This window comes from Phyllobates terribilis, unplaced genomic scaffold (assembly GCF_046119375.1).
Source record: "Phyllobates terribilis strain yellow unplaced genomic scaffold, ASM4611937v1 Scaffold_9__5_contigs__length_417890890, whole genome shotgun sequence".
Taxonomy (NCBI): domain Eukaryota; kingdom Metazoa; phylum Chordata; class Amphibia; order Anura; family Dendrobatidae; genus Phyllobates; species Phyllobates terribilis.
Genome location: NW_027362769.1, coordinates 397,115,514 through 397,141,698, shown reverse-complemented (window position 1 = coordinate 397,141,698; position 26,185 = coordinate 397,115,514). Strand labels below are relative to the sequence as shown.

The 26,185-nt window shown below is 45.4% G+C and overlaps 1 protein-coding gene across 2 annotated transcripts in view; it reads right to left on the bottom strand.

The window, feature by feature from the left end:
• Positions 1-26,185, bottom strand: part of STX1B (syntaxin 1B) — a 261,444-nt gene that overhangs the window by 11,749 nt on the left and 223,510 nt on the right. For both annotated transcript variants that reach the window (XM_073648829.1, XM_073648828.1), the window contains exon 2: positions 281-355. In XM_073648829.1, coding sequence (XP_073504930.1) covers positions 281-355 — 75 coding nt within the window. The remainder of the gene's footprint in view (positions 1-280; positions 356-26,185) is intronic.

Genomic DNA, 26,185 nt, shown 5'->3' with positions numbered 1-26,185 from the left:
CGAACAGTAATTACTTTAATTTATCATGTGGCCGGCGGCGACAGGCGACTTCCCCAGGACGTGGAGCACGAACGTCTACTCTGGAGCCGATTACCCCGCGCACTGATTATCAGATAATTATAGGAAAACCACCGGGGGTCGCGTGAAGCTGCCACTACCGGATAAGACATTATGTGCGGAATGTCCAGGATAATAATGGTAATAAAGAGCCGCACAACCCCGCGTCGTACTGTGAAATCCACAGAAAAAAGCATTGTGGTTATCAAATGTAGTGACCCACCTGCTCAAAGAATTCATCCATAAAGTGGTCCCGGTCCACATGGACGATCTCCTCATCATCATCGCTATCTTTAGCCTGTGAGGGAGACAGAGAGAATCAGTAGGGAGTATTCACGGTCACAGCACTGCACATAGACTGCACTGCAGGGCGGGGCCTGAGAGCTGAGATCTGATTGGCCAACTCCTCCCCCGGTAAAAATCCACATGAACAATACAGTATCTAGCTGAAAGGGTTAACTTGGTGAGGGCCGAGAGGAATATTTAGTAACTCACAGCACGGAGACCACAGTCAGACTGACCAGGTCACACAGGCGGCACACAAGAGATGGGACTGCGAGGGGAGCACCCGAAATAACCATTAATGGTATCACTAAATGCTCCCAAATATCAAAAGTGATGCTCACAGCGTGTGATAGGGGTGTAATATCGCCCACAGCCTGGAGGTGTCACTGTTATTATAGTGTAATACCGCCCACAGCCTGGAGGTGTCACTGTTATTATAGTGTAATACCGCCCACAGCCTGGAGGTGTCACTGTTATTATAGTGTAATACCGCCCACAGCCTGGAGATGTCACTGTTATTATAGTGTAATACCGCCCACAGCCTGGAGGTGTCACTGTTATTATAGGGTAATACCACCCACAGCCTGGAGGTGTCACTGTTATTATAGTGAAATACCGCCCACAGCCTGGAGGAGTCACTGTTATTATAGTATAATACCACCCACAGCCTGGAGGTGTCACTGTTATTATAGTGTAATACCACCCACAGCCTGGAGATGTCACTGTTATTATAGTGTAATACCGCCCACAGCCTGGAGGTGTCACTGTTATTATAGTGTAATACCACCCACAGCCTGGAGATGTCACTGTTATTATAGTGTAATACCACCCACAGCCTGGAGATGTCACTGTTATTATAGTGTAATACCACCCACAGCCTGGAGATGTCACTGTTATTATAGTGTAATACCACCCACAGCCTGGAGATGTCACTGTTATTATAGTATAATACCACCCAAAGCCTGGAGGTGTCACTGTTAGTATAGTGAAATACCGCCAACAGCCTGGAGGTGTCACTGTTATTATAGTGTAATACCGCCCACAGCCTGGAGATGTCACTGTTATTATAGTGTAATACCGCCCACAGCCTGGAGGTGTCACTGTTATTATAGTGTAATACTGCCCACAGCCTGGAGGTGTCACTGTTATTATAGTGTAATACCACACAAAGACTGGAGGTGTCACTGTTATTATAGTGTAATACCGCCCACAGCCTGGAGATGTCACTGTTATTATAGTGTAATACCGCCCACAGCCTGGAGGTGTCACTGTTATTATAGTGAAATACCGCCCACAGCCTGGAGGAGTCACTGTTATTATAGTATAATACCACCCACAGCCTGGAGGTGTCACTGTTATTATAGTGTAATACCACCCACAGCCTGGAGATGTCACTGTTATTATAGTGTAATACCGCCCACAGCCTGGAGGTGTCACTGTTATTATAGTGTAATACCACCCACAGCCTGGAGATGTCACTGTTATTATAGTGTAATACCACCCACAGCCTGGAGATGTCACTGTTATTATAGTGTAATACCACCCACAGCCTGGAGATGTCACTGTTATTATAGTGTAATACCACCCACAGCCTGGAGATGTCACTGTTATTATAGTATAATACCACTCAAAGCCTGGAGGTGTCACTGTTAGTATAGTGAAATACCGCCAACAGCCTGGAGGTGTCACTGTTATTATAGTGTAATACCGCCCACAGCCTGGAGATGTCACTGTTATTATAGTGTAATACCGCCCACAGCCTGGAGGTGTCACTGTTATTATAGTGTAATACTGCCCACAGCCTGGAGGTGTCACTGTTATTATAGTGTAATACCACACAAAGACTGGAGGTGTCACTGTTATTATAGTGTAATACCGCCCACAGCCTGGAGATGTCACTGTTATTATAGTGTAATACCGCCCACAGCCTGGAGATGTCACTGTGATTATAGTGTAATACCGCCCACAGCCTGGAGGAGTCACTGTTATTATAGTGTAATACCGCTCACAGCCTGGAGATGTCACTGTGATTATAGTGTAATACCGCTCACAGCCTGGAGATGTCACCGTTATTATAGTGTAATACCGCCCACAGCCTGGAGATGTCACTGTGATTATAGTGTAATACCGCCCACAGCCTGGAGATGTCACCGTTATTATAGTGTAATACCGCCCACAGCCTGCAGGAGTCACTGTTATTATAGTGTAATACCGCTCACAGCCTGGAGGTGTCACTGTTATTATAGTGTAATACCGCCCACAGCCTGGAGGTGTCACTATTACTAGAGTGTAATACCGCACACAGCCAGGAGGTGTCACTGTTATAATAGTGTAATATCACCCACAGCCTGGAGATGTCACTATTATTATAGTGTAATACCGCCCACAGCATGGAGGTGTCACTGTTATTATAGTGTAAAACCGCCCACAGCCTGGAGATGTCACTGTGATTATAGGGTAATACTGCCCACAGCCTGGAGGTGTCACTGTTATTATAGTGTAATACCGCCCACAGCCTGGAGATGTCACTGTGATTATAGGGTAATACCGCCCACAGCCTGGAGATGTCACCGTTATTATAGTGTAATACCGCCCACAGCCTGGAGGAGTCACTGTTATTATAGTGTAATACTGCTCACAGCCTGGAGGTGTCACTGTTATTATAGTGTAATACCGCCCACAGCATGGAGGTGTCACTATTACTAGAGTGTAATACCGCACACAGCCAGGACGTGTCACTGTTATAATAGTGTAATATCACCCACAGCCTGGAGATGTCACTATTATTATAGTGTAATACCGCCCACAGCCTGAAGGTGTCACTGTTATTATAGTGTAATACCGCCCACAGCCTGGAGGTGTCACTGTTATTATAGTGTAATACCGCCTACAGCCTAGAGGTGTCACTGTTATTATAGTGTAATACCGCCCACAGCCTGGAGGTGTCACTGTTATTATAGTGTAATACCGCCCACAGCCTGGAGGTGTCACTTTTACTAGAGTGTAATACCGCACACAGAGAGGAGGTGTCACTGTTATAATAGTGTAATACCGCCCACAGCCTGGAGATGTCACTGTTATTATAGTGCAATACCACCCACAGCCTGGAGATGTCACTGTTATTATAGTGTAATACCGCCCACAGCCTGGAGGAGTCACTATTATAGTGTAATACCGCCCCCAGCCTGGAGATGTCACTGTTATTATAGTGTAATACCGCCCACAGCCTGGAGATGTCACTGTTATTATAGTGTAATACCGCTCACAGCCTGGAGGAGTCACTATTATAGTGTAATACCGCCCCCAGCCTGGAGATGTCACTGTTATAATAGTGTAATATCACCCACAGCCTGGAGGTGTCACTGTTATTATAGTGTAATACCGCCCACAGCCTGGAGATGTCACTGTTATTATAGTGTAATACCGCCTACAGCCTAGAGGTGTCATTGTTATTATAGTGTAATACCGCACAAAGAGTGGAGGTGTCACTGTTATTATAGTGCAATACCGCCCACAGCCTGAAGGTGTCACTGTTATTATAGTGTAATACCGCCCACAGCCTGGAGATGTCACTGTTATTATAGTGTAATACCGTCTACAGCCTAGAGGTGTCACTGTTATTATAGTGTAATACCGCACAAAGACTGGAGGTGTCACTGTTATTATAGTGTAATACCGCCCACAGCCTGGAGGTGTCACTGTTATTACAGTGTAATACCGCCCACAGTCTGGAGGTGTCACTGTTATTATAGTGTAATACCGCCCACAGACTGGAGGTGTCACTGTTATTATAGGGTAATACCACCCACAGCCTGGAGGTGTCACTGTTATTATAGTGAAATACCGCCCACAGCCTGGAGGAGTCACTGTTATTATAGTGTAATACCACCCACAGCCTGGAGGTGTCACTGTTATTATAGTGTAATACCACCCACAGCCTGGAGATGTCACTGTTATTATAGTGTAATACCGCCCACAGCCTGGAGGTGTCACTGTTATTATAGTGTAATACCACCCACAGCCTGGAGATGTCACTGTTATTATAGTGTAATACCACCCACAGCCTGGAGATGTCACTGTTATTATAGTATAATACCACCCAAAGCCTGGAGGTATCACTGTTAGTATAGTGAAATACCGCCCACAGCCTGGAGGTGTCACTGTTATTATAGTGTAATACCGCCAACAGCCTGGAGGTGTCACTGTTATTATAGTGTAATATCGCCCACAGCCTGGAGATGTCACTGTTATTATAGTGTAATACCGCCCACAGCCTGGAGGTGTCACTGTTATTATAGTGTAATACTGCCCACAGCCTGGAGGTGTCACTGTTATTATAGTGTAATACCACACAAAGACTGGAGGTGTCACTGTTATTATAGTGTAATACCGCCCACAGCCTGGAGATGTCACTGTTATTATAGTGTAATACCGCCCACAGCCTGGAGATGTCACTGTGATTATAGTGTAATACCGCCCACAGCCTGGAGGAGTCACTGTTATTATAGTGTAATACCGCTCACAGCCTGGAGATGTCACTGTGATTATAGTGTAATACCGCCCACAGCCTGGAGATGTCACCGTTATTATAGTGTAATACCGCCAACAGCCTGGAGATGTCACTGTGATTATAGTGTAATACCGCCCACAGCCTGGAGATGTCACCGTTATTATAGTGTAATACCGCCCACAGCCTGCAGGAGTCACTGTTATTATAGTGTAATACCGCTCACAGCCTGGAGGTGTCACTGTTATTATAGTGTAATACCGCCCACAGCCTGGAGGTGTCACTATTACTAGAGTGTAATACCGCACACAGCCAGGAGGTGTCACTGTTATAATAGAGTAATATCACCCACAGCCTGGAGATGTCACTATTATTATAGTGTAATACCGCCCACAGCATGGAGGTGTCACTGTTATTATAGTGTAAAACCGCCCACAGCCTGGAGATGTCACTGTGATTATAGGGTAATACTGCCCACAGCCTGGAGGTGTCACTGTTATTATAGTGTAATACCGCCCACAGCCTGGAGATGTCACTGTGATTATAGGGTAATACCGCCCACAGCCTGGAGATGTCACCGTTATTATAGTGTAATACCGCCCACAGCCTGGAGGAGTCACTGTTATTATAGTGTAATACTGCTCACAGCCTGGAGGTGTCACTGTTATTATAGTGTAATACCGCCCACAGCATGGAGGTGTCACTATTACTAGAGTGTAATACCGCACACAGCCAGGACGTGTCACTGTTATAATAGTGTAATATCACCCACAGCCTGGAGATGTCACTATTATTATAGTGTAATACCGCCCACAGCCTGAAGGTGTCACTGTTATTATAGTGTAATACCGCCCACAGCCTGGAGGTGTCACTGTTATTATAGTGTAATACCGCCTACAGCCTAGAGGTGTCACTGTTATTATAGTGTAATACCGCCCACAGCCTGGAGGTGTCACTGTTATTATAGTGTAATACCGCCCACAGCCTGGAGGTGTCACTTTTACTAGAGTGTAATACCGCACACAGAGAGGAGGTGTCACTGTTATAATAGTGTAATACCGCCCACAGCCTGGAGATGTCACTGTTATTATAGTGCAATACCACCCACAGCCTGGAGATGTCACTGTTATTATAGTGTAATACCGCCCACAGCCTGGAGGAGTCACTATTATAGTGTAATACCGCCCCCAGCCTGGAGATGTCACTGTTATTATAGTGTAATACCGCCCACAGCCTGGAGATGTCACTGTTATTATAGTGTAATACCGCTCACAGCCTGGAGGAGTCACTATTATAGTGTAATACCGCCCCCAGCCTGGAGATGTCACTGTTATAATAGTGTAATATCACCCACAGCCTGGAGGTGTCACTGTTATTATAGTGTAATACCGCCCACAGCCTGGAGATGTCACTGTTATTATAGTGTAATACCGCCTACAGCCTAGAGGTGTCATTGTTATTATAGTGTAATACCGCACAAAGAGTGGAGGTGTCACTGTTATTATAGTGTAATACCGCCCACAGCCTGAAGGTGTCACTGTTATTATAGTGTAATACCGCCCACAGCCTGGAGATGTCACTGTTATTATAGTGTAATACCGTCTACAGCCTAGAGGTGTCACTGTTATTATAGTGTAATACCGCAGAAAGACTGGAGGTGTCACTGTTATTATAGTGTAATACCGCCCACAGCCTGGAGGTGTCACTGTTATTATAGTGTAATTCCGCCCACAGTCTGGAGGTGTCACTGTTATTATAGTGCAATACCGCCCACAGACTGGAGGTGTCACTGTTATTATAGGGTAATACCACCCACAGCCTGGAGGTGTCACTGTTATTATAGTGAAATACCGCCCACAGCCTGGAGATGTCATTGTTATTATAGTGTAATACCACCCACAGCCTGGACATGTCACTGTTATTATAGTATACTACCACCCAAAGCCTGGAGGTGTCACTGTTAGTATAGTGAAATACCGCCCACAGCCTGGAGGTGTCACTGTTATTATAGTGTAATACCGCCAACAGCCTGGAGGTGTCACTGTTATTATAGTGTAATACCGCCCACAGCCTGGAGATGTCACTGTTATTATAGTGTAATGCCGCCCACAGCCTGGAGGTGTCACTGTTATTATAGTGTAATACTGCCCACAGCCTGGAGGTGTCACTGTTATTATAGTGTAATACCACACAAAGACTGGAGATGTCACTGTTATTATAGTGTAATACCGCCCACAGCGTGGAGATGTCACTGTTATTATAGTGTAATACCGCCCACAGCCTGGAGATGTCACTGTGATTATAGTGTAATACCGCCCACAGCCTGGAGGAGTCACTGTTATTATAGTGTAATACCGCTCACAGCCTGGAGATGTCACTGTGATTATAGTGTAATATCGCCCACAGCCTGGAGATGTCACCGTTATTATAGTGTAATACCGCCCACAGCCTGGAGATGTCACTGTGGTTATAGTGTAATACCGCCCACAGCCTGGAGATGTCACCGTTATTATAGTGTAATACCGCCCACAGCCTGCAGGAGTCACTGTTATTATAGTGTAATATCGCTCACAGCCTGGAGGTGTCACTGTTATTATAGTGTAATACCGCCCACAGCCTGGAGGTGTCACTATTACTAGAGTGTAATACCGCACACAGCCAGGAGGTGTCACTGTTATAATAGTGTAATATCACCCACAGCCTGGAGATGTCACTATTATTATAGTGTAATACCGCCCACAGCATGGAGGTGTCACTGTTATTATAGTGTAAAACCGCCCACAGCCTGGAGATGTCACTGTGATTATAGGGTAATACCGCCCACAGCCTGGAGGTGTCACTGTTATTATAGTGTAATACCGCCCACAGCCTGGAGATGTCACTGTGATTATAGGGTAATACCGCCCACAGTCTGGAGATGTCACCGTTATTAAAGTGTAATACCGCCCACAGCCTGGAGGAGTCACTGTTATTATAGTGTAATACCGCTCACAGCCTGGAGGTGTCACTGTTATTATAGTGTAATACCACCCACAGCCTGGAGGTGTCACTGTTATTATAGTGTAATACCGCCCACAGCATGGAGGTGTCACTATTACTAGAGTGTAATACCGCACACAGCCAGGACGTGTCACTGTTATAATAGTGTAATATCACCCACAGCCTGGAGATGTCACTATTATTATAGTGTAATACCGCCCACAGCCTGAAGGTGTCACTGTTATTATAGTGTAATACCGCCCACAGCCTGGAGGTGTCACTGTTATTATAGTGTAATACCGCCTACAGCCTAGAGGTGTCACTGTTATTATAGTGTAATACCGCCCACAGCCTGGAGGTGTCACTGTTATTATAGTGTAATACCGCCCACAGCCTGGAGGTGTCACTTTTACTACAGTGTCATACCGCACACAGCCAGGAGGTGTCACTGTTATAATAGTGTAATACCGCTCACAGCCTGGAGATGTCACTGTTATTATAGTGCAATACCGCCCACAGCCTGGAGATGTCACTGTTATTATAGTGTAATACCGCCCACAGCCTGGAGGAGTCACTATTATAGTGTAATACCGCCCCCAGCCTGGAGATGTCACTGTTATTATAGTGTAATACCGCCCACAGCCTGGAGATGTCACTGTTATTATAGTGTAATACCGCTCACAGCCTGGAGGAGTCACTATTATAGTGTAATACCGCCCCCAGCCTGGAGATGTCACTGTTATAATAGTGTAATATCACCCACAGCCTGGAGGTGTCACTGTTATTATAGTGTAATACCGCCCACAGCCTGGAGATGTCACTGTTATTATAGTGTAATACCGCCTACAGCCTAGAGGTGTCATTGTTATTATAGTGTAATACCGTACAAAGACTGGAGGTGTCACTGTTATTATAGTGTAATACCGCCCACAGCCTGAAGGTGTCACTGTTATTATAGTGTAATACCGCCCACAGCCTGGAGATGTCACTGTTATTATAGTGTAATACCGTCTACAGCCTAGAGGTGTCACTGTTATTATAGTGTAATACCGCACAAAGACTGGAGGTGTCACTGTTATTATAGTGTAATACCGCCCACAGCCTGGAGGTGTCACTGTTATTATAGTGTAATACCGCCCACAGTCTGGAGGTGTCACTGTTATTATAGTGTAATACCGCCCACAGACTGGAGATGTCACTGTTATTATAGTGTAATACCGCCCACAGCCTGGAGATGTCACTGTTATGATAGTGTAATACCGCCCACAGCCTGGAGGTGTCACTGTTATTATAGAGTAATACCGCCCACAGCCTAGAGGTGTCACTGTTATTATAGTGTAATACCGCCCACAGCCTGCAGGTGTCACTGTTATTATAGTGTAATACCGCCCACAGCCTGGAGGAGTCACTGTTATTATAGTGTAATACTGCTCACAGCCTGGAGGTGTCACTGTTATTATAGTGTAATACCGCCCACAGCATGGAGGTGTCACTATTACTAGAGTGTAATACCGCACACAGCCAGGACGTGTCACTGTTATAATAGTGTAATATCACCCACAGCCTGGAGATGTCACTATTATTATAGTGTAATACCGCCCACAGCCTGAAGGTGTCACTGTTATTATAGTGTAATACCGCCCACAGCCTGGAGGTGTCACTGTTATTATAGTGTAATACCGCCTACAGCCTAGAGGTGTCACTGTTATTATAGTGTAATACCGCCCACAGCCTGGAGGTGTCACTGTTATTATAGTGTAATACCGCCCACAGCCTGGAGGTGTCACTTTTACTAGAGTGTAATACTGCACACAGCCAGGAGGTGTCACTGTTATAATAGTGTAATACCACCCACAGCCTGGAGATGTCACTGTTATTATAGTGCAATACCACCCACAGCCTGGAGATGTCACTGTTATTATAGTGTAATACCGCCCACAGCCTGGAGGAGTCACTATTATAGTGTAATACCGCCCCCAGCCTGGAGATGTCACTGTTATTATAGTGTAATACCGCCCACAGCCTGGAGATGTCACTGTTATTATAGTGTAATACCGCTCACAGCCTGGAGGAGTCACTATTATAGTGTAATACCGCCCCCAGCCTGGAGATGTCACTGTTATAATAGTGTAATATCACCCACAGCCTGGAGGTGTCACTGTTATTATAGTGTAATACCGCCCACAGCCTGGAGATGTCACTGTTATTATAGTGTAATACCGCCTACAGCCTAGAGGTGTCATTGTTATTATAGTGTAATACCGCACAAAGAGTGGAGGTGTCACTGTTATTATAGTGTAATACCGCCCACAGCCTGAAGGTGTCACTGTTATTATAGTGTAATACTGCCCACAGCCTGGAGATATCACTGTTATTATAGTGTAATACCGTCTACAGCCTAGAGGTGTCACTGTTATTATAGTGTAATACCGCACAAAGACTGGAGGTGTCACTGTTATTATAGTGTAATACCGCCCACAGCCTGGAGGTGTCACTGTTATTATAGTGTAATACCGCCCACAGTCTGGAGGTGTCACTGTTATTATAGTGTAATACCGCCCACAGACTGGAGGTGTCACTGTTATTATAGTGTAATACCGCCCACAGCCTGGAGATGTCACTGTTATGATAGTGTAATACCGCCCACAGCCTGGAGGTGTCACTGTTATTATAGAGTAATACCGCCCACAGCCTAGAGGTCTCACTGTTATTATAGTGTAATACCGCCCACAGCCTGCAGGTGTCACTGTTATTATAGTGTAATACCACCCACAGCCTGGAGGTGTCACTGTTATTATAGTGTAATACCGCCCACAGCCTGGAGATGTCACTGTTATTATAGTGTAATACCGCCCACAGCCTGGAGGTGTCACTGTTATTATAGTGTAATACCGCCCACAGCCTGCAGGTGTCACTGTTATTATAGTGTAATACCGCCCACAGCCTGGAGATGTCACTGTGATTATAGTGTAATAACACCCACAGCCTGGAGGTGTCACTGTTATTATAGTGTAAAACCGCCCACAGCCTGGAGAGGTCACTGTTATTATAGTGTAATACCGCCCACAGTCAGGAGATGTCACTGTTATTATAGTGTAATACCGCCCACAGCCTGGAAGAGACACTGTTATTATAGTGTAATACCGCCCACAGCCTGGAGGAGTCACTGTTATTATAGTGTAATACCGCCCACAGCCTGGAAGAGACACTGTTATTATAGTGTAATAACGCCCACAGCCTGGAAGAGACACTGTTATTATAGTGTAATACCGCCCACAGCCTGGAGGAGTCACTGTTATTATACTGTAATACCGCCCACAGCCTGGAGATGTCACTGTTATTATAGTGTAATACCGCCCACAGCCTGGAGATGTCACTGTTATTATAGTGTAATACCGCCCACAGCCTGGAGATGTCACTGTTATTATAGTGTAATACCGCCCACAGCCTGGAGATGTCACTGTTATTTTAGTGTAATACCGCCCACAGTCTGGAGATGTCACTGTTATTATAGTGTAATACCACCCACAGCCTGGAGATGTCACTGTTATCATAATGTAATACCACCGACAGCCTGGAGGTGTCACTGTTATTATAGTGTAATACCGCCCACAGCCTGGAGATGTCACTGTTATTATAGTGTAATACCGCCCCCAGCCTGGAGGAGTCACTGTTATTATAGTGTAATACCGCCCACAGCCTGGAGGAGTCACTGTTATTATAGTGTAATACCGCCCACAGCCTGGAGAAGTCACTGTTATTATAGTGTAATACCGCCCACAGCCTGGAGGAGTCACTATTATAGTGTAATACCGCCCACAGCCTGGAGAAGTCACTGTTATTATAGTGTTATACCGCCCACAGCCTAGAGGTGTCACTATTATTATAGTGTAATACCTCCCACAGCCTGGAGAAGTCACTGTTATTATAGTGTAATACCGCCCACAGCCTGCAGGTGTCACTGTTATTATAGTGTAATACCACCCACAGCCTGGAGGTGTCACTGTTATTATAGTGTAATACCGCCCACAGCCTGGAGATGTCACTGTTATTATAGTGTAATACCGCTCACAGCCTGGAGGTGTCACTGTTATTATAGTGTAATACCGCCCACAGCCTGCAGGTGTCACTGTTATTATAGTGTAATACCGCCCACAGCCTGGAGATGTCACTGTGATTATAGTGTAATAACACCCACAGCCTGGAGGTGTCACTGTTATTATAGTGTAAAACCGCCCACAGCCTGGAGAGGTCACTGTTATTATAGTGTAATACCGCCCACAGTCAGGAGATGTCACTGTTATTATAGTGTAATACCGCCCACAGCCTGGAAGAGACACTGTTATTATACTGTAATACCGCCCACAGCCTGGAGGAGTCACTGTTATTATAGTGTAATACCGCCCGCAGCCTGGAAGAGACACTGTTATTATAGTGTTATACCGCCCACAGCGTGGAAGAGACACTGTTATTATAGTGTAATACCGCCCACAGCCTGGAGGAGTCACTGTTATTATACTGTAATACCGCCCACAGTCTGGAGATGTCACTGTTATTATAGTGTAATACCGCCCACAGCCTGGAGATGTCACTGTTATTATAGTGTAATACCGCCCACAGCCTGGAGATGTCACTGTTATTATAGTGTAATACCGCACACAGCCTGGAGGAGTCACTGTTATTATAGTGTAATACCGCCCACAGCCTGGAGATGTCACTGTTATTATAGTGTAATACCGCCCACAGTCTGGAGATGTCACTGTTATTATAGTGTAACACCGCCCACAGCCTGGAGTAGTCAGTGTTATTATAGTGTAATACCGCCCACAACTTGGAGATGTCACTGTTATTACAGTGTAATACCGCCCACAGCCTGGACGTGTCACTGTTATTATAGTGTAATTCCACCCACAGCCTGGAGATGTCACTGTTATTATAGTGTAATACCACCCACAGCCTGGAGGTGTCACTGTTATTATAGTGTAATACCGCCCACAGCCTGGAGATGTCACTGTTATTATAGTGTAATACCGCCCCCAGCCTGGAGGATTCACTGTTATTATAGTGTAATACCGCCCACAGCCTGGAGGAGTCACTGTTATTATAGAGTAATACCGCCCACAGCCTGGAGAAGTCAGTGTTATTATAGTGTAATACCGCCCACAGCCTGGAGGTGTCACTGTTATTATAGTGTAATACCGCCCACAGACTGGAGAAGTCACTGTTATTATAGTGTAATACCGCCCACAGCCTGGAGGTGTCACTGTTATTATAGTGTAATACTGCCCACAGCCTGGAGATGTCACTGTTATTATAGTGTAATACTGCATACAGCCTAGAGGTGTCACTGTTATTATAGTGTAATACCGCCCACAGCCTGGAGGTGTCACTGTTATTATAGTGTAATACCGCCCACAGCCTGGAGGTGTCACTATTACTAGAGTGTAATACTGCCTACAGCCTAGAGGTGTCACTGTTATTATAGTGTAATACCGCCCACAGCCTGGAGGTGTCACTGTTTTTATAGTGTAATACCGCCCACAGCCTGGAGGTGTCACTATTACTAGAGTGTAATACCGCACACAGCCAGGAGGTGTCACTGTTATAATAGTGTAATATCACCCACAGCCTGGAGGTGTCACTGTTATTATAGTGTAATACCACCCACAGCCTGGAGATGTCACTGTTATTATAGTGTAATACCGCCTACAGCCTAGAGGTGTCACTGTTATTATAGTGTAATACCGCCCGCAGCCTGGAAGAGACACTGTTATTATAGTGTAATAACGCCCACAGCCTGGAAGAGACACTGTTATTATAGTGTAATACCGCCCACAGCCTGGAGGAGTCACTGTTATTATACTGTAATACCGCCCACAGCCTGGAGATGTCACTGTTATTATAGTGTAATACCGCCCACAGCCTGGAGATGTCACTGTTATTATAGTGTAATACCGCCCACAGCCTGGAGATGTCACTGTTATTATAGTGTAATACCGCCCACAGCCTGGAGATGTCACTGTTATTTTAGTGTAATACCGCCCACAGTCTGGAGATGTCACTGTTATTATAGTGTAATACCACCCACAGCCTGGAGATGTCACTGTTATCATAATGTAATACCACCGACAGCCTGGAGGTGTCACTGTTATTATAGTGTAATACCGCCCACAGCCTGGAGATGTCACTGTTATTATAGTGTAATACCGCCCCCAGCCTGGAGGAGTCACTGTTATTATAGTGTAATACCGCCCACAGCCTGGAGGAGTCACTGTTATTATAGTGTAATACCGCCCACAGCCTGGAGAAGTCACTGTTATTATAGTGTAATACCGCCCACAGCCTGGAGGTGTCACTGTTATTATAGTGTAATACCGCCCACAGCCTGGAGAAGTCACTGTTATTATAGTGTTATACCGCCCACAGCCTAGAGGTGTCACTATTATTATAGTGTAATACCGCCCACAGCCTGGAGAAGTCACTGTTATTATAGTGTAATACCGCCCACAGCCTGCAGGTGTCACTGTTATTATAGTGTAATACCACCCACAGCCTGGAGGTGTCACTGTTATTATAGTGTAATACCGCCCACAGCCTGGAGATGTCACTGTTATTATAGTGTAATACCGCTCACAGCCTGGAGGTGTCACTGTTATTATAGTGTAATACCGCCCACAGCCTGCAGGTGTCACTGTTATTATAGTGTAATACCGCCCACAGCCTGGAGATGTCACTGTGATTATAGTGTAATAACACCCACAGCCTGGAGGTGTCACTGTTATTATAGTGTAAAACCGCCCACAGCCTGGAGAGGTCACTGTTATTATAGTGTAATACCGCCCACAGTCAGGAGATGTCACTGTTATTATAGTGTAATACCGCCCACAGCCTGGAAGAGACACTGTTATTATAGTGTAATACCGCCCACAGCCTGGAGGAGTCACTGTTATTATAGTGTAATACCGCCCGCAGCCTGGAAGAGACACTGTTATTATAGTGTTATACCGCCCACAGCCTGGAAGAGACACTGTTACTATAGTGTAATACCGCCCACAGCCTGGAGGAGTCACTGTTATTATACTGTAATACCGCCCACAGTCTGGAGATGTCACTGTTATTATAGTGTAATACCGCCCACAGCCTGGAGATGTCACTGTTATTATAGTGTAATACCGCCCACAGCCTGGAGATGTCACTGTTATTACAGTGTAATACCGCACACAGCCTGGAGGAGTCACTGTTATTATAGTGTAATACCGCCCACAGCCTGGAGATGTCACTGTTATTATAGTGTAATACCGCCCACAGTCTGGAGATGTCACTGTTATTATAGTGTAACACCGCCCACAGCCTGGAGTAGTCAGTGTTATTATAGTGTAATACCGCCCACAACTTGGAGATGTCACTGTTATTACAGTGTAATACCGCCCACAGCCTGGACGTGTCACTGTTATTATAGTGTAATTCCACCCACAGCCTGGAGATGTCACTGTTATTATAGTGTAATACCACCCACAGCCTGGAGGTGTCACTGTTATAGTGTAATACCGCCCACAGCCTGGAGATGTCACTGTTATTATAGTGTAATACCGCCCCCAGCCTGGAGGATTCACTGTTATTATAGTGTAATACCGCCCACAGCCTGGAGGAGTCACTGTTATTATAGAGTAATACCGCCCACAGCCTGGAGAAGTCACTGTTATTATAGTGTAATACCGCCCACAGCCTGGAGGTGTCACTGTTATTATAGTGTAATACCGCCCACAGACTGGAGAAGTCACTGTTATTATAGTGTAATACCGCCCACAGCCTGGAGGTGTCACTGTTATTATAGTGTAATACTGCCCACAGCCTGGAGATGTCACTGTTATTATAGTGTAATACTGCATACAGCCTAGAGGTGTCACTGTTATTATAGTGTAATACCGCCCACAGCCTGGAGGTGTCACTGTTATTATAGTGTAATACCGCCCACAGCCTGGAGGTGTCACTATTACTAGAGTGTAATACTGCCTACAGCCTAGAGGTGTCACTGTTATTATAGTGTAATACCGCCCACAGCCTGGAGGTGTCACTGTTATTATAGTGTAATACCGCCCACAGCCTGGAGGTGTCACTATTACTAGAGTGTAATACCGCACACAGCCAGGAGGTGTCACTGTTATAATAGTGTAATATCACCCACAGCCTGGAGGTGTCACTGTTATTATAGTGTAATACCACCCACAGCCTGGAGATGTCACTGTTATTATAGTGTAATACCGCCTACAGCCTAGAGGTGTCACTGTTATTACAGTGTAATACCGCACAAAGACTGGAGGTGTCACTGTTATTATAGTGTAATACCACCCACAGCCTGGAGGTGTCACTGTTATTATAGTGTAATACAGCCCACAGCCTGGAGATGTCACTGTTATTATAGTGTAATACCGCCTACAGCCTAGAGGTGTCACTGTTATTATAGTGTAATACCGCACAAAGACTGGAGGTGTCACTGTTATTATAGTGTAATACCGCCCACAGCCTGGAGGTGTCACTGTTATTATAGTGTAATACCGCCCACAGCCTGGAGATGTCACTGTTATTATAGTGTAATACCGCCTACAGACTAGAGGTGTCACTGTTATTATAGTGTAATACAGCCCACAGCCTGGACATGTCACTGTTATTATAGTGTAATACCGCCTACAGCCTAGAGGTGTCACTGTTATTATAGTGTAATACCGCACAAAGACTGGAGGTGTCACTGTTATTATAGTGTAATACCGCCCACAGCCTGGAGGTGTCACTGTTATTATAGTGTAATACCGCCCACAGCCTGGAGGTGTCACTGTTATTATAGTGTAATACCGCCCACAGCCTGGAGATGTCACTGTTATTATAGTGTAATACCGCCCACAGCCTGGAGGTGTCACTGTTATTACAGTGTAATACCGCCCACAGCCTGGAGGTGTCACTGTTATTATAGTGTAATACCGCCCACAGCCTGGAGGAGTCACTGTTATTATAGTGTAATACCGCTCACAGCCTGGGGGAGTCACTGTTATTATAGTGTAATACCACCCACAGCCTGGAGGAGTCACTGTTATTATAGTGTAATACCACCCACAGCCTGGAGGTGTCACTGTTATTATAGTGTAATACCGCCCACAGCCTGGAGATGTCACTGTTCTTATAGTGTAATACCGCCCACAGCCTGGAGATGTCACTATTACTAGAGTGTAATGCCGCACACAGCCAGGAGGTGTAACTGTTATAATAGTGTAATATCACCCACAGCCTGGAGGTGTCACTGTTATTATAGTGTAATACCACCCACAGCCTGGAGATGTCACTGTTATTATAGTGTAATACCGCCTACACCCTAGAGGTGTCACTGTTATTACAGTGTAATACCGCACAAAGACTGGAGGTGTCACTGTTATTATAGTGTAATACCACCCACAGCCTGGAGGTGTCACCGTTATTATAGCGTAATACAGCCCACAGCCTGGAGATGTCACTGTTATTATAGTGTAATATCGCCTACAGCCTAGAGGTGTCACTGTTATTATAGTGTAATACCGCACAAAGACTGGAGGTGTCACTGTTATTATAGTGTAATACCGCCCAAAGCCTGGAGGTGTCACTGTTATTATAGTGTAATACCGCCCACAGCCTGGAGGAGTCACTGTTATTATAGTGTAATACCGCTCACAGCCTGGGGGAGTCACTGTTATTATAGTGTAATACCGCCCACAGCCTGGAGGAGTCACTGTTATTATAGTGTAATACCACCCACAGCCTGGAGGTGTCACTGTTATTATAGTGTAATACCGCCCACAGCCTGGAGATGTCACTGTTCTTATAGTGTAACACCGCCCACAGCCTGGAGATGTCACTGTTATTATAGTGTAATACCGCTCACAGCCTGGAGGAGTCACTGTTATTATAGTGTAATACCGCCCACAGCCTGGAGGTGCCACTGTTATTATAGTGTAATACCGCCCACAGCCTGGAGATGTCACTGTTATTATAGTGTAATACCACCCACAGTCTGGAGGAGTCACTGTTATTATAGTGTAATACCGTCCATAGTCTGGAGATGTCACTGTTATTATAGTGTAATACCGCCCACAGCCTGGAGGAGTCACTGTTATTATAGGGTAATACCACCCACAGCCTGGAGGAGTCAATATTATTATACTGTAATACCGCCCACAGCCTGGAGGAGTCTCTGTTATTATAGTGTAATACCACCCACAGCCTGCAGGTGTCACTGTTATTATAGTGTAATACCGCCCACAGCCTGGAGATGTCACTGTTATTATAGTGTAATACCGCCTACAGCCTAGAGGTGTCACTGTTATTATAGTGTAATACCGCACAAAGACTGGAGGTGTCACTGTTATTATAGTGTAATACCGCCCACAGCCTGGAGGTGTCACTGTTATTATAGTGTAATACCGCCCACAGCCTGGAGATGTCACTGTTATTATAGTGTAATACCGCCTACAGACTAGAGGTGTCACTGTTATTATAGTGTAATACAGCCCACAGCCTGGAGATGTCACTGTTATTATAGTGTAATACCGCCTACAGCCTAGAGGTGTCACTGTTATTATAGTGTAATACCACACAAAGACTGGAGGTGTCACTGTTATTATAGTGTAATACCGCCCACAGCCTGGAGGTGTCACTGTTATTATAGTGTAATACCGCCCACAGCCTGGAGGTGTCACTGTTATTATAGTGTAATACCGCCCACAGCCTGGAGATGTCACTGTTATTATAGTGTAATACCGCCCACAGCCTGGAGGTGTCACTGTTATTATAGTGTAATACCGCCCACAGCCTGGAGGTGTCACTGTTATTATAGTGTAATACCGCCCACAGCCTGGAGGAGTCACTGTTATTATAGTGTAATACCGCTCACAGCCTGGGGGAGTCACTGTTATTATAGTGTAATACCGCCCACAGCCTGGAGGAGTCACTGTTATTATAGTGTAATACCACCCACAGCCTGGAGGTGTCACTGTTATTATAGTGTAATACCGCCCACAGCCTGGAGATGTCACTGTTCTTATAGTGTAATACCGCCCACAGCCTGGAGATGTCACTATTACTAGAGTGTAATGCCGCACACAGCCAGGAGGTGTAACTGTTATAATAGTGTAATATCACCCACAGCCTGGAGGTGTCACTGTTATTATAGTGTAATACCACCCACAGCCTGGAGATGTCACTGTTATTATAGTGTAATACCGCCTACAGCCTAGAGGTGTCACTGTTATTACAGTGTAATACCGCACAAAGACTGGAGGTGTCACTGTTATTATAGTGTAATACCACCCACAGCCTGGAGGTGTCACCGTTATTATAGCGTAATACAGCCCACAGCCTGGAGATGTCACTGTAATTATAGTGTAATACCGCCTACAGCCTAGAGGTGTCACTGTTATTATAGTGTAATACCGCACAAAGACTGGAGGTGTCACTGTTATTATAGTGTAATACCGCCCACAGCCTGGAGGAGTCACTGTTATTATAGTGTAATACCGCTCACAGCCTGGGGGAGTCACTGTTATTATAGTGTAATACCGCCCACAGCCTGGAGGAGTCACTGTTATTATAGTGTAATACCACCCACAGCCTGGAGGTGTCACTGTTATTATAGTGTAATACCACCCACAGCCTGCAGGTGTCACTGTTATTATAGTGTAATACTGCCCACAGCCTGGAGATGTCACTGTGATTATAGTGTAATACCGCCCACAGCCTGGAGGTGTCACTGTTATTATAGTGTAATACCGCCCACAGCCTGGAGGAGTCACTGTTATTATAGTGTAATACCGCTCACAGCCTGGGGGAGTCACTGTTATTATAGTGTAATACCGCCCACAGCCTGGAGGAGTCACTGTTATTATAGTGTAATACCACCCACAGCCTGGAGGTGTCACTGTTATTATAGTTTAATACCACCCACAGCCTGCAGGTGTCACTGTTATTATAGTGTAATACTGCCCACAGCCTGGAGATGTCACTGTGATTATAGTGTAATACCGCCCACAGCCTGGAGGTGTCACTGTTATTATAGTGTAATACCGCACACAGTCTGGAGATGTCACTGCTATTATAGTGTAATACCGCCCACAGTCTGGAGATGTCACTGTTATTATAGTGTAATATCGCCCACAGCCTGGAGATGTCACTGTTATTATAGTGTAATACCGCCCACAGCCTGGAGATGTCACTGTTATTATAGTGTAATACCGCCCACAGCCTGGAGATGTCACTGTTATTATAGTGTAATACCGCCCACAGTCTGGAGATGTCACTGTTATTATACTGTAACACCGCCCACAGCCTGGAGGAGTCACTGTTATTATAGTGTAATACCGCCCACAGCCTGGAGATGTCACTGTTATTACAGTGTAATACCGCCCACAGCCTGCACGTGTCACTGTTAGTATAGTGTAATACCGCCCACAGCCTGGAGGTGTCACTGTTATTATAGTGTAATACCGCCCACAGCCTGGAGGTGTCATTGTTATTATAGTGTAATACCGCCCACAGCCTGCAGGTGTCACTGTTATTATACTGTAATACCGCCCACAGCCTGAAGATGTCATTGTGATTATAGTGTAATAACACCCACAGCCTGGAGATGTCACTGTTATTATAGTGTAATACCGCCCACAGCCTGGAGGTGTCACTGTTATTATAGTGTAATACCGCCCACAGCCTGGAGATGTCAATGTTATTATAGTGTAATACCGCCCACAGCCTGGAGAAGTCACTGTTATTATAGTGTAATACCGCCCACAGTCTGGAGATGTCACTGTTATTATAGTGTAATACCGCCCACAGCCTGGAGGTGTCACTGTTATTATAGTGTAATACCGCCCACAGCCTGGAGAAGTCACTGTTATTATAGTGTAAAACCGCCCACAGCCTGAAGGTGTCACTATTATTATAGTGTAATACTGCCCACAGCCTGCAGGTGTCACTGTTATTATAGTGTAATACCGCCCACAGCCTGGAGGTGTCACTGTTATTATAGTATAATACCACCCACAGCCTGGAGGAGTCACTGTTATTATAATGTAATACCGCTCACAGCCTGGAGGAGTCACTGTTATTATAGTGTAATACCGCCCACAGCCTGGAGGTGTCACTGTTATTATAGTGTAATACCGCCCACAGCCTGGAGGTGTCACTGATATTATAGTGTAATACCGTCCATAGTCTGGAGATGTCACTGTTATTATAGTGTAATACCGCCCACAGCCTGGAGGAGTCACTGTTATTATAGGGTAATACCACCCACAGCCTGGAGGAGTCAATATTATTATACTGTAATACCGCCCACAGCCTGGAGGAGTCTCTGTTATTATAGTGTAATACCACCCACAGCCTGCAGGTGTCACTGTTATTATAGTGTAATACCGCCCACAGCCTGGAGAAGTCACAGTTATTATAGTGTAATACCACCCACAGCCTGGAGGTGTCACTGTTATTATAGTGTAATACTGCCCACAGCCTGGAGATGTCACTGTTATTATAGTGTAATACCGCCCACAGCCTGGAGATGTCACTGTTATTATAGTGTAATACCGCCCACAGTCTGGAGATGTCACTGTTATTATAGTGTAACACCGCCCACAGCCTGGAGGAGTCACTGTTATTATAGTGTAATACCGCCCACAGCCTGGAGATGTCACTGTTATTACAGTGTAATACCGCCCACAGCCTGGACGTGTCACTGTTAGTATAGTGTAATACCGCCCACAGCCTGGAGGTGTTACTGTTATTATAGTGTAATACCGCCCACAGCCTGGAGGTGTCATTGTTATTATAGTGTAATACCGCCCACAGCCTGCAGGTGTCACTGTTATTATACTGTAATACCGCCCACAGCCTGAAGATGTCATTGTGATTATAGTGTAATAACACCCACAGCCTGGAGATGTCACTGTTATTATAGTGTAATACCGCCCACAGCCTGGAGGTGTCACTGTTATTATAGTGTAATACCGCCCACAGCCTGGAGATGTCAATGTTATTATAGTGTAATACCGCCCACAGCCTGGAGAAGTCACTGTTATTATAGTGTAATACCGCCCACAGTCTGGAGATGTCACTGTTATTATAGTGTAATACCGCCCACAGCCTGGAGGTGTCACTGTTATTATAGTGTAATACCGCCCACAGCCTGGAGATGTCACTGTTATTATAGTGTAATATCGCACACAGCCTGGAGGTGTCACTGTTATTATAGTGTAATACCGCCCACAGCCTGGAAGAGTCACTGTTATTATAGTGTAATACCGCTCAAAGCCTGGAGGAGTCACTGTTATTATAGTGTAATAGCGCCCACAGCCTGGAGAAGTCACTGTTATTATAGTGTAAAACCGCCCACAGCCTGAAGGTGTCACTATTATTATAGTGTAATACTGCCCACAGCCTCCAGGTGTCACTGTTATTATAGTGTAATACCGCCCACAGCCTGGAGGTGTCACTGTTATTATAGTATAATACCACCCACAGCCTGGAGGAGTCACTGTTATTATAATGTAATACCGCTCACAGCCTGGAGGAGTCACTGTTATTACAGTGTAATACCGCCTACAGCCTGGAGGTGTCACTGTTATTATAGTGTAATACCGCCCACAGCCTGGAGGTGTCACTGATATTATAGTGTAATACCACCCACAGCCTGGAGGAGTCACTGTTATTATAGTGTAATACCGCCCACAGCCTGGAGATGTCACTGTTATTATAGTGTAATACCGCCCACAGCCTGCAGGTGTCACTGTTATTATAGAGTAATACCGCCCACAGCCTGGAGGTGTTACTGTAATTATAGTGTAATACCGCCCACAGCATGGAGATGTCACTGTTATTAGAGTGTAATACCGCCCACAGCCTGGAGGTGTCACTATTACTAGAGTGTAATACCGCACACAGCCAGGAGGTGTCACTGTTATTATAGTGTAATACCACCCAAAGCCTGGAGGTGTCACTGTTATTATAGTGTTATACCGCCACAGCCTGGAGATGTCACTGTTATTATAGTGTAATACTGCTCACAGCCTGGAGATGTCACTGTTATTATAGTGTAATACCGCTCACAGCCTGGAGATGTCACTGTTATTATAGTGTAATACCGCTCACAGCCTGGAGGTGTCACTGTTATTATAGTGTAATACCGCCCACAGCCTGGAGATGTCACTGTTATTATAGTGTAATACCGCCCACAGCCTGGAGGTGTCACTGTTATTATAGTGTAATACTGCCCACAGCCTGGAGGTGTCACTGTTATTATAGTGTAATACCACCCACAGCCTGGAGCTGTCATTGTTATTATAGTGTAATACCGCCTCCAGCCTGGAGATGTCACTGTTATTATAGTGTAATACCACCCACAGCCTGGAGATGTCACTCTTATTATAGTGTAATACCGCCAACAGCCTGGAGATGTCACTGTGATTATAGTGCAATACCGCCCACAGTCTGGAGGAGTCACTGTTATTATAGTGTAATACCACCCAAAGCCTGGAGGTGTCACTGTTATTATAGTGTAATACCGCCACAGCCTGGAGATGTCACTGTTATTATAGGGTAATACTGCTCACAGCCTGGAGATGTCACTGTTATTATAGTGTAATACCGCTCACAGCCTGGAGATGTCACTGTTATTATAGTGTAATACCGCTCACAGCCTGGAGGTGTCACTGTTATTATAGTGTAATACCGCCCACAGCCTGGAGATGTCACTGTTATTATAGTGTAATACCGCCCACAGCCTGGAGGTGTCACTGTTATTATAGTGTAATACTGCCCACAGCCTGGAGGTGTCACTGTTATTATAGTGTAATACCACCCACAGCCTGGAGCTGTCATTGTTATTATAGTGTAATACCGCCCCCAGCCTGGAGATGTCACTGTTATTATAGTGTAATACCACCCACAGCCTGGAGATGTCACTGTTATTATAGTGTAATACCGCCAACAGCCTGGAGATGTCACTGTGATTATAGTGTAATACCGCCCACAGTCTGGAGGAGTCACTGTTATTATAGTGTAATACCGCCCACAGCCTGGAGGTGTCACTGTTATTATAGTGTAATACCGCCCACAGCCTGGAGGTGTCACTATTACTAGAGTGTAATACCGCACACAGCCAGGAGGTGTCACTGTTATAATATTGTAATATCACCCACAGCCTGGAGATGTCAGTATTATTATAGTGTAATACCACCCACAGCCTGGAGGTGTCACTGTTATTATAGTGTAATACCGCCCACAGCCTGGAGATGTCACTGTGATTATAGTGTAATACCGCCCACAGCCTGGAGGTGTCACTGTTATTATAGTGTAATACCGCCCACAGCCTGGAGATGTCAATGTTATTATAGTGTAATACCGCCCACAGCCTGGAGGTGTCACTATTATTATAGTGTAATACCATCCACAGCCTGTAGGAGTCACTGTTATTATAGTGTAATACCGCTCACAGCCTGGAGGAGTCACTGTTATTATAGTGTAACACCGCCCACAGCCTGGAGGAGTCACTGTTATTATAGTGTAATACCGCCCACAGCCTGGAGATGTCACTGTTATAATAGTGTAATACCACCCACAGCCTGGAGGTGTCACTGTTATTATAGTGTAATGCATCCCACAGCCTGGAGATGTCACTGTTATTATTGTGAAATACCGCCCACAGCCTGGAGGAGTCACTGTTATTATAGTGTAATACCGCCCACAGCCTGGAGGTGTCACTGTTATTATAGTGTAATACCGCCCACAGCCTGGAGATGTCACTGTTATTATAGTGTAATACCGCCCACAGCCTGGAGATGTCACTGTTATTATAGTGTAGTACCGCCCACAGCCTGGAGATGTCACTATGATTATACTGTAAAACCTCCCACAGTCTGGAGGAGTCACTGTTATTATAGTGAATTACCGCCCACAGCCTGGAGGTGTCACTGCTATTATAGTGTAATACCGCCCACAGCCTGGAGGTGTCACTATTACTAGAGGATAATACCGCACACAGCCAGGAGGTGTCACTGTTATAATAGTGTAATATCACCCACAGTCGGGAGATGTCACTATTATTATAGTGTAATACTGCCCACAGCCTGGGGATGTCACTGTTATTATAGTGTAATACCGCCCACAGCCTGGAGATGTCACTGTTATTATAGTGTAATACCGCCCACAGCCTGGAGATGTCACTGTGATTATACTGTAATACCGCCCACAGCCTGGAGATGTCACTGTGATTATAGTGTAATACCGCCCACAGCCTGGAGGTGTCACTGTTATTATAGTGTAATACCGCCCACAGCCTGGAGATGTCAATGCTATTATAGTGTAATACCGCCCACAGCCTGGAGGTGTCACTGTTATTATAGTGTAATACAGCCCACAGCCTGGAGGTGTCACTGTTATTATAGTGTAATACCGCCTACAGCCTCGAGATGTCACTGTGATTATAGTGTAATACCGCCCACAGCCTGGAGGTATCACTGTTATTATAGTGTAATACCGCCCACAGCCTGGAGATGTCAATGTTATTATAGTGTAATACCGCCCACAGCCTGGACGTGTCACTGTTATTATAGTGTAATACCGCCCACAGCCTGGAGGAGTCACTGTTATTATAGTGTAATACCGCTCACAGCCTGGAGGAGTCACTGTCATTATAGTGTAATACCACCCACAGCCTGGAGGTGTCACTGTTATTATAGTGTAATACATCCCACAGCCTGGAGATGTCACTGTTATTATAGTGAAATACCGCCCACAGCCTGGAGATGTCACTGTTATTATAGTGTAATACCGCCCACAGCCTGGAGATGTCACTGTTATTATAGTGTAATACCGCCCACAGCCTGGAGATGTCACTGTTATTATAGTGAAATACCGCCCACAGCCTGGAGGTGTCACTGTTATTATAGTGTAATACCGCCCACAGCATGGAGATGTCACTGTTCTTATAATGTAATACCACCCACAGCCTGGAGATGTCACTGTTATTATAGTGTAATACCGCCCACAGCCTGGAGGAGTCACTGTTATTATAGTGTAATACCGCCCACAGCCTGGAGGTGTCACGGTTATTATAGTGTAATACCGCCCACAGCCTGGAGTAGTCACTGTTATTATAGTGTAATACCGCACAAAGACTGGAGGAGTCACTGTTATTATAGTGTAATACCACCCACAGCCTGGAGGTGTCACTGTTATTATAGTGTAATACTGCCCACAGCCTGCAGGTGTCACTGTTATTATAGTGTAGCCCGCCCACAGTATGGAGATGTCACTGTTATTATAGTGTAAAACCGCACGCAGCCTGGAGAA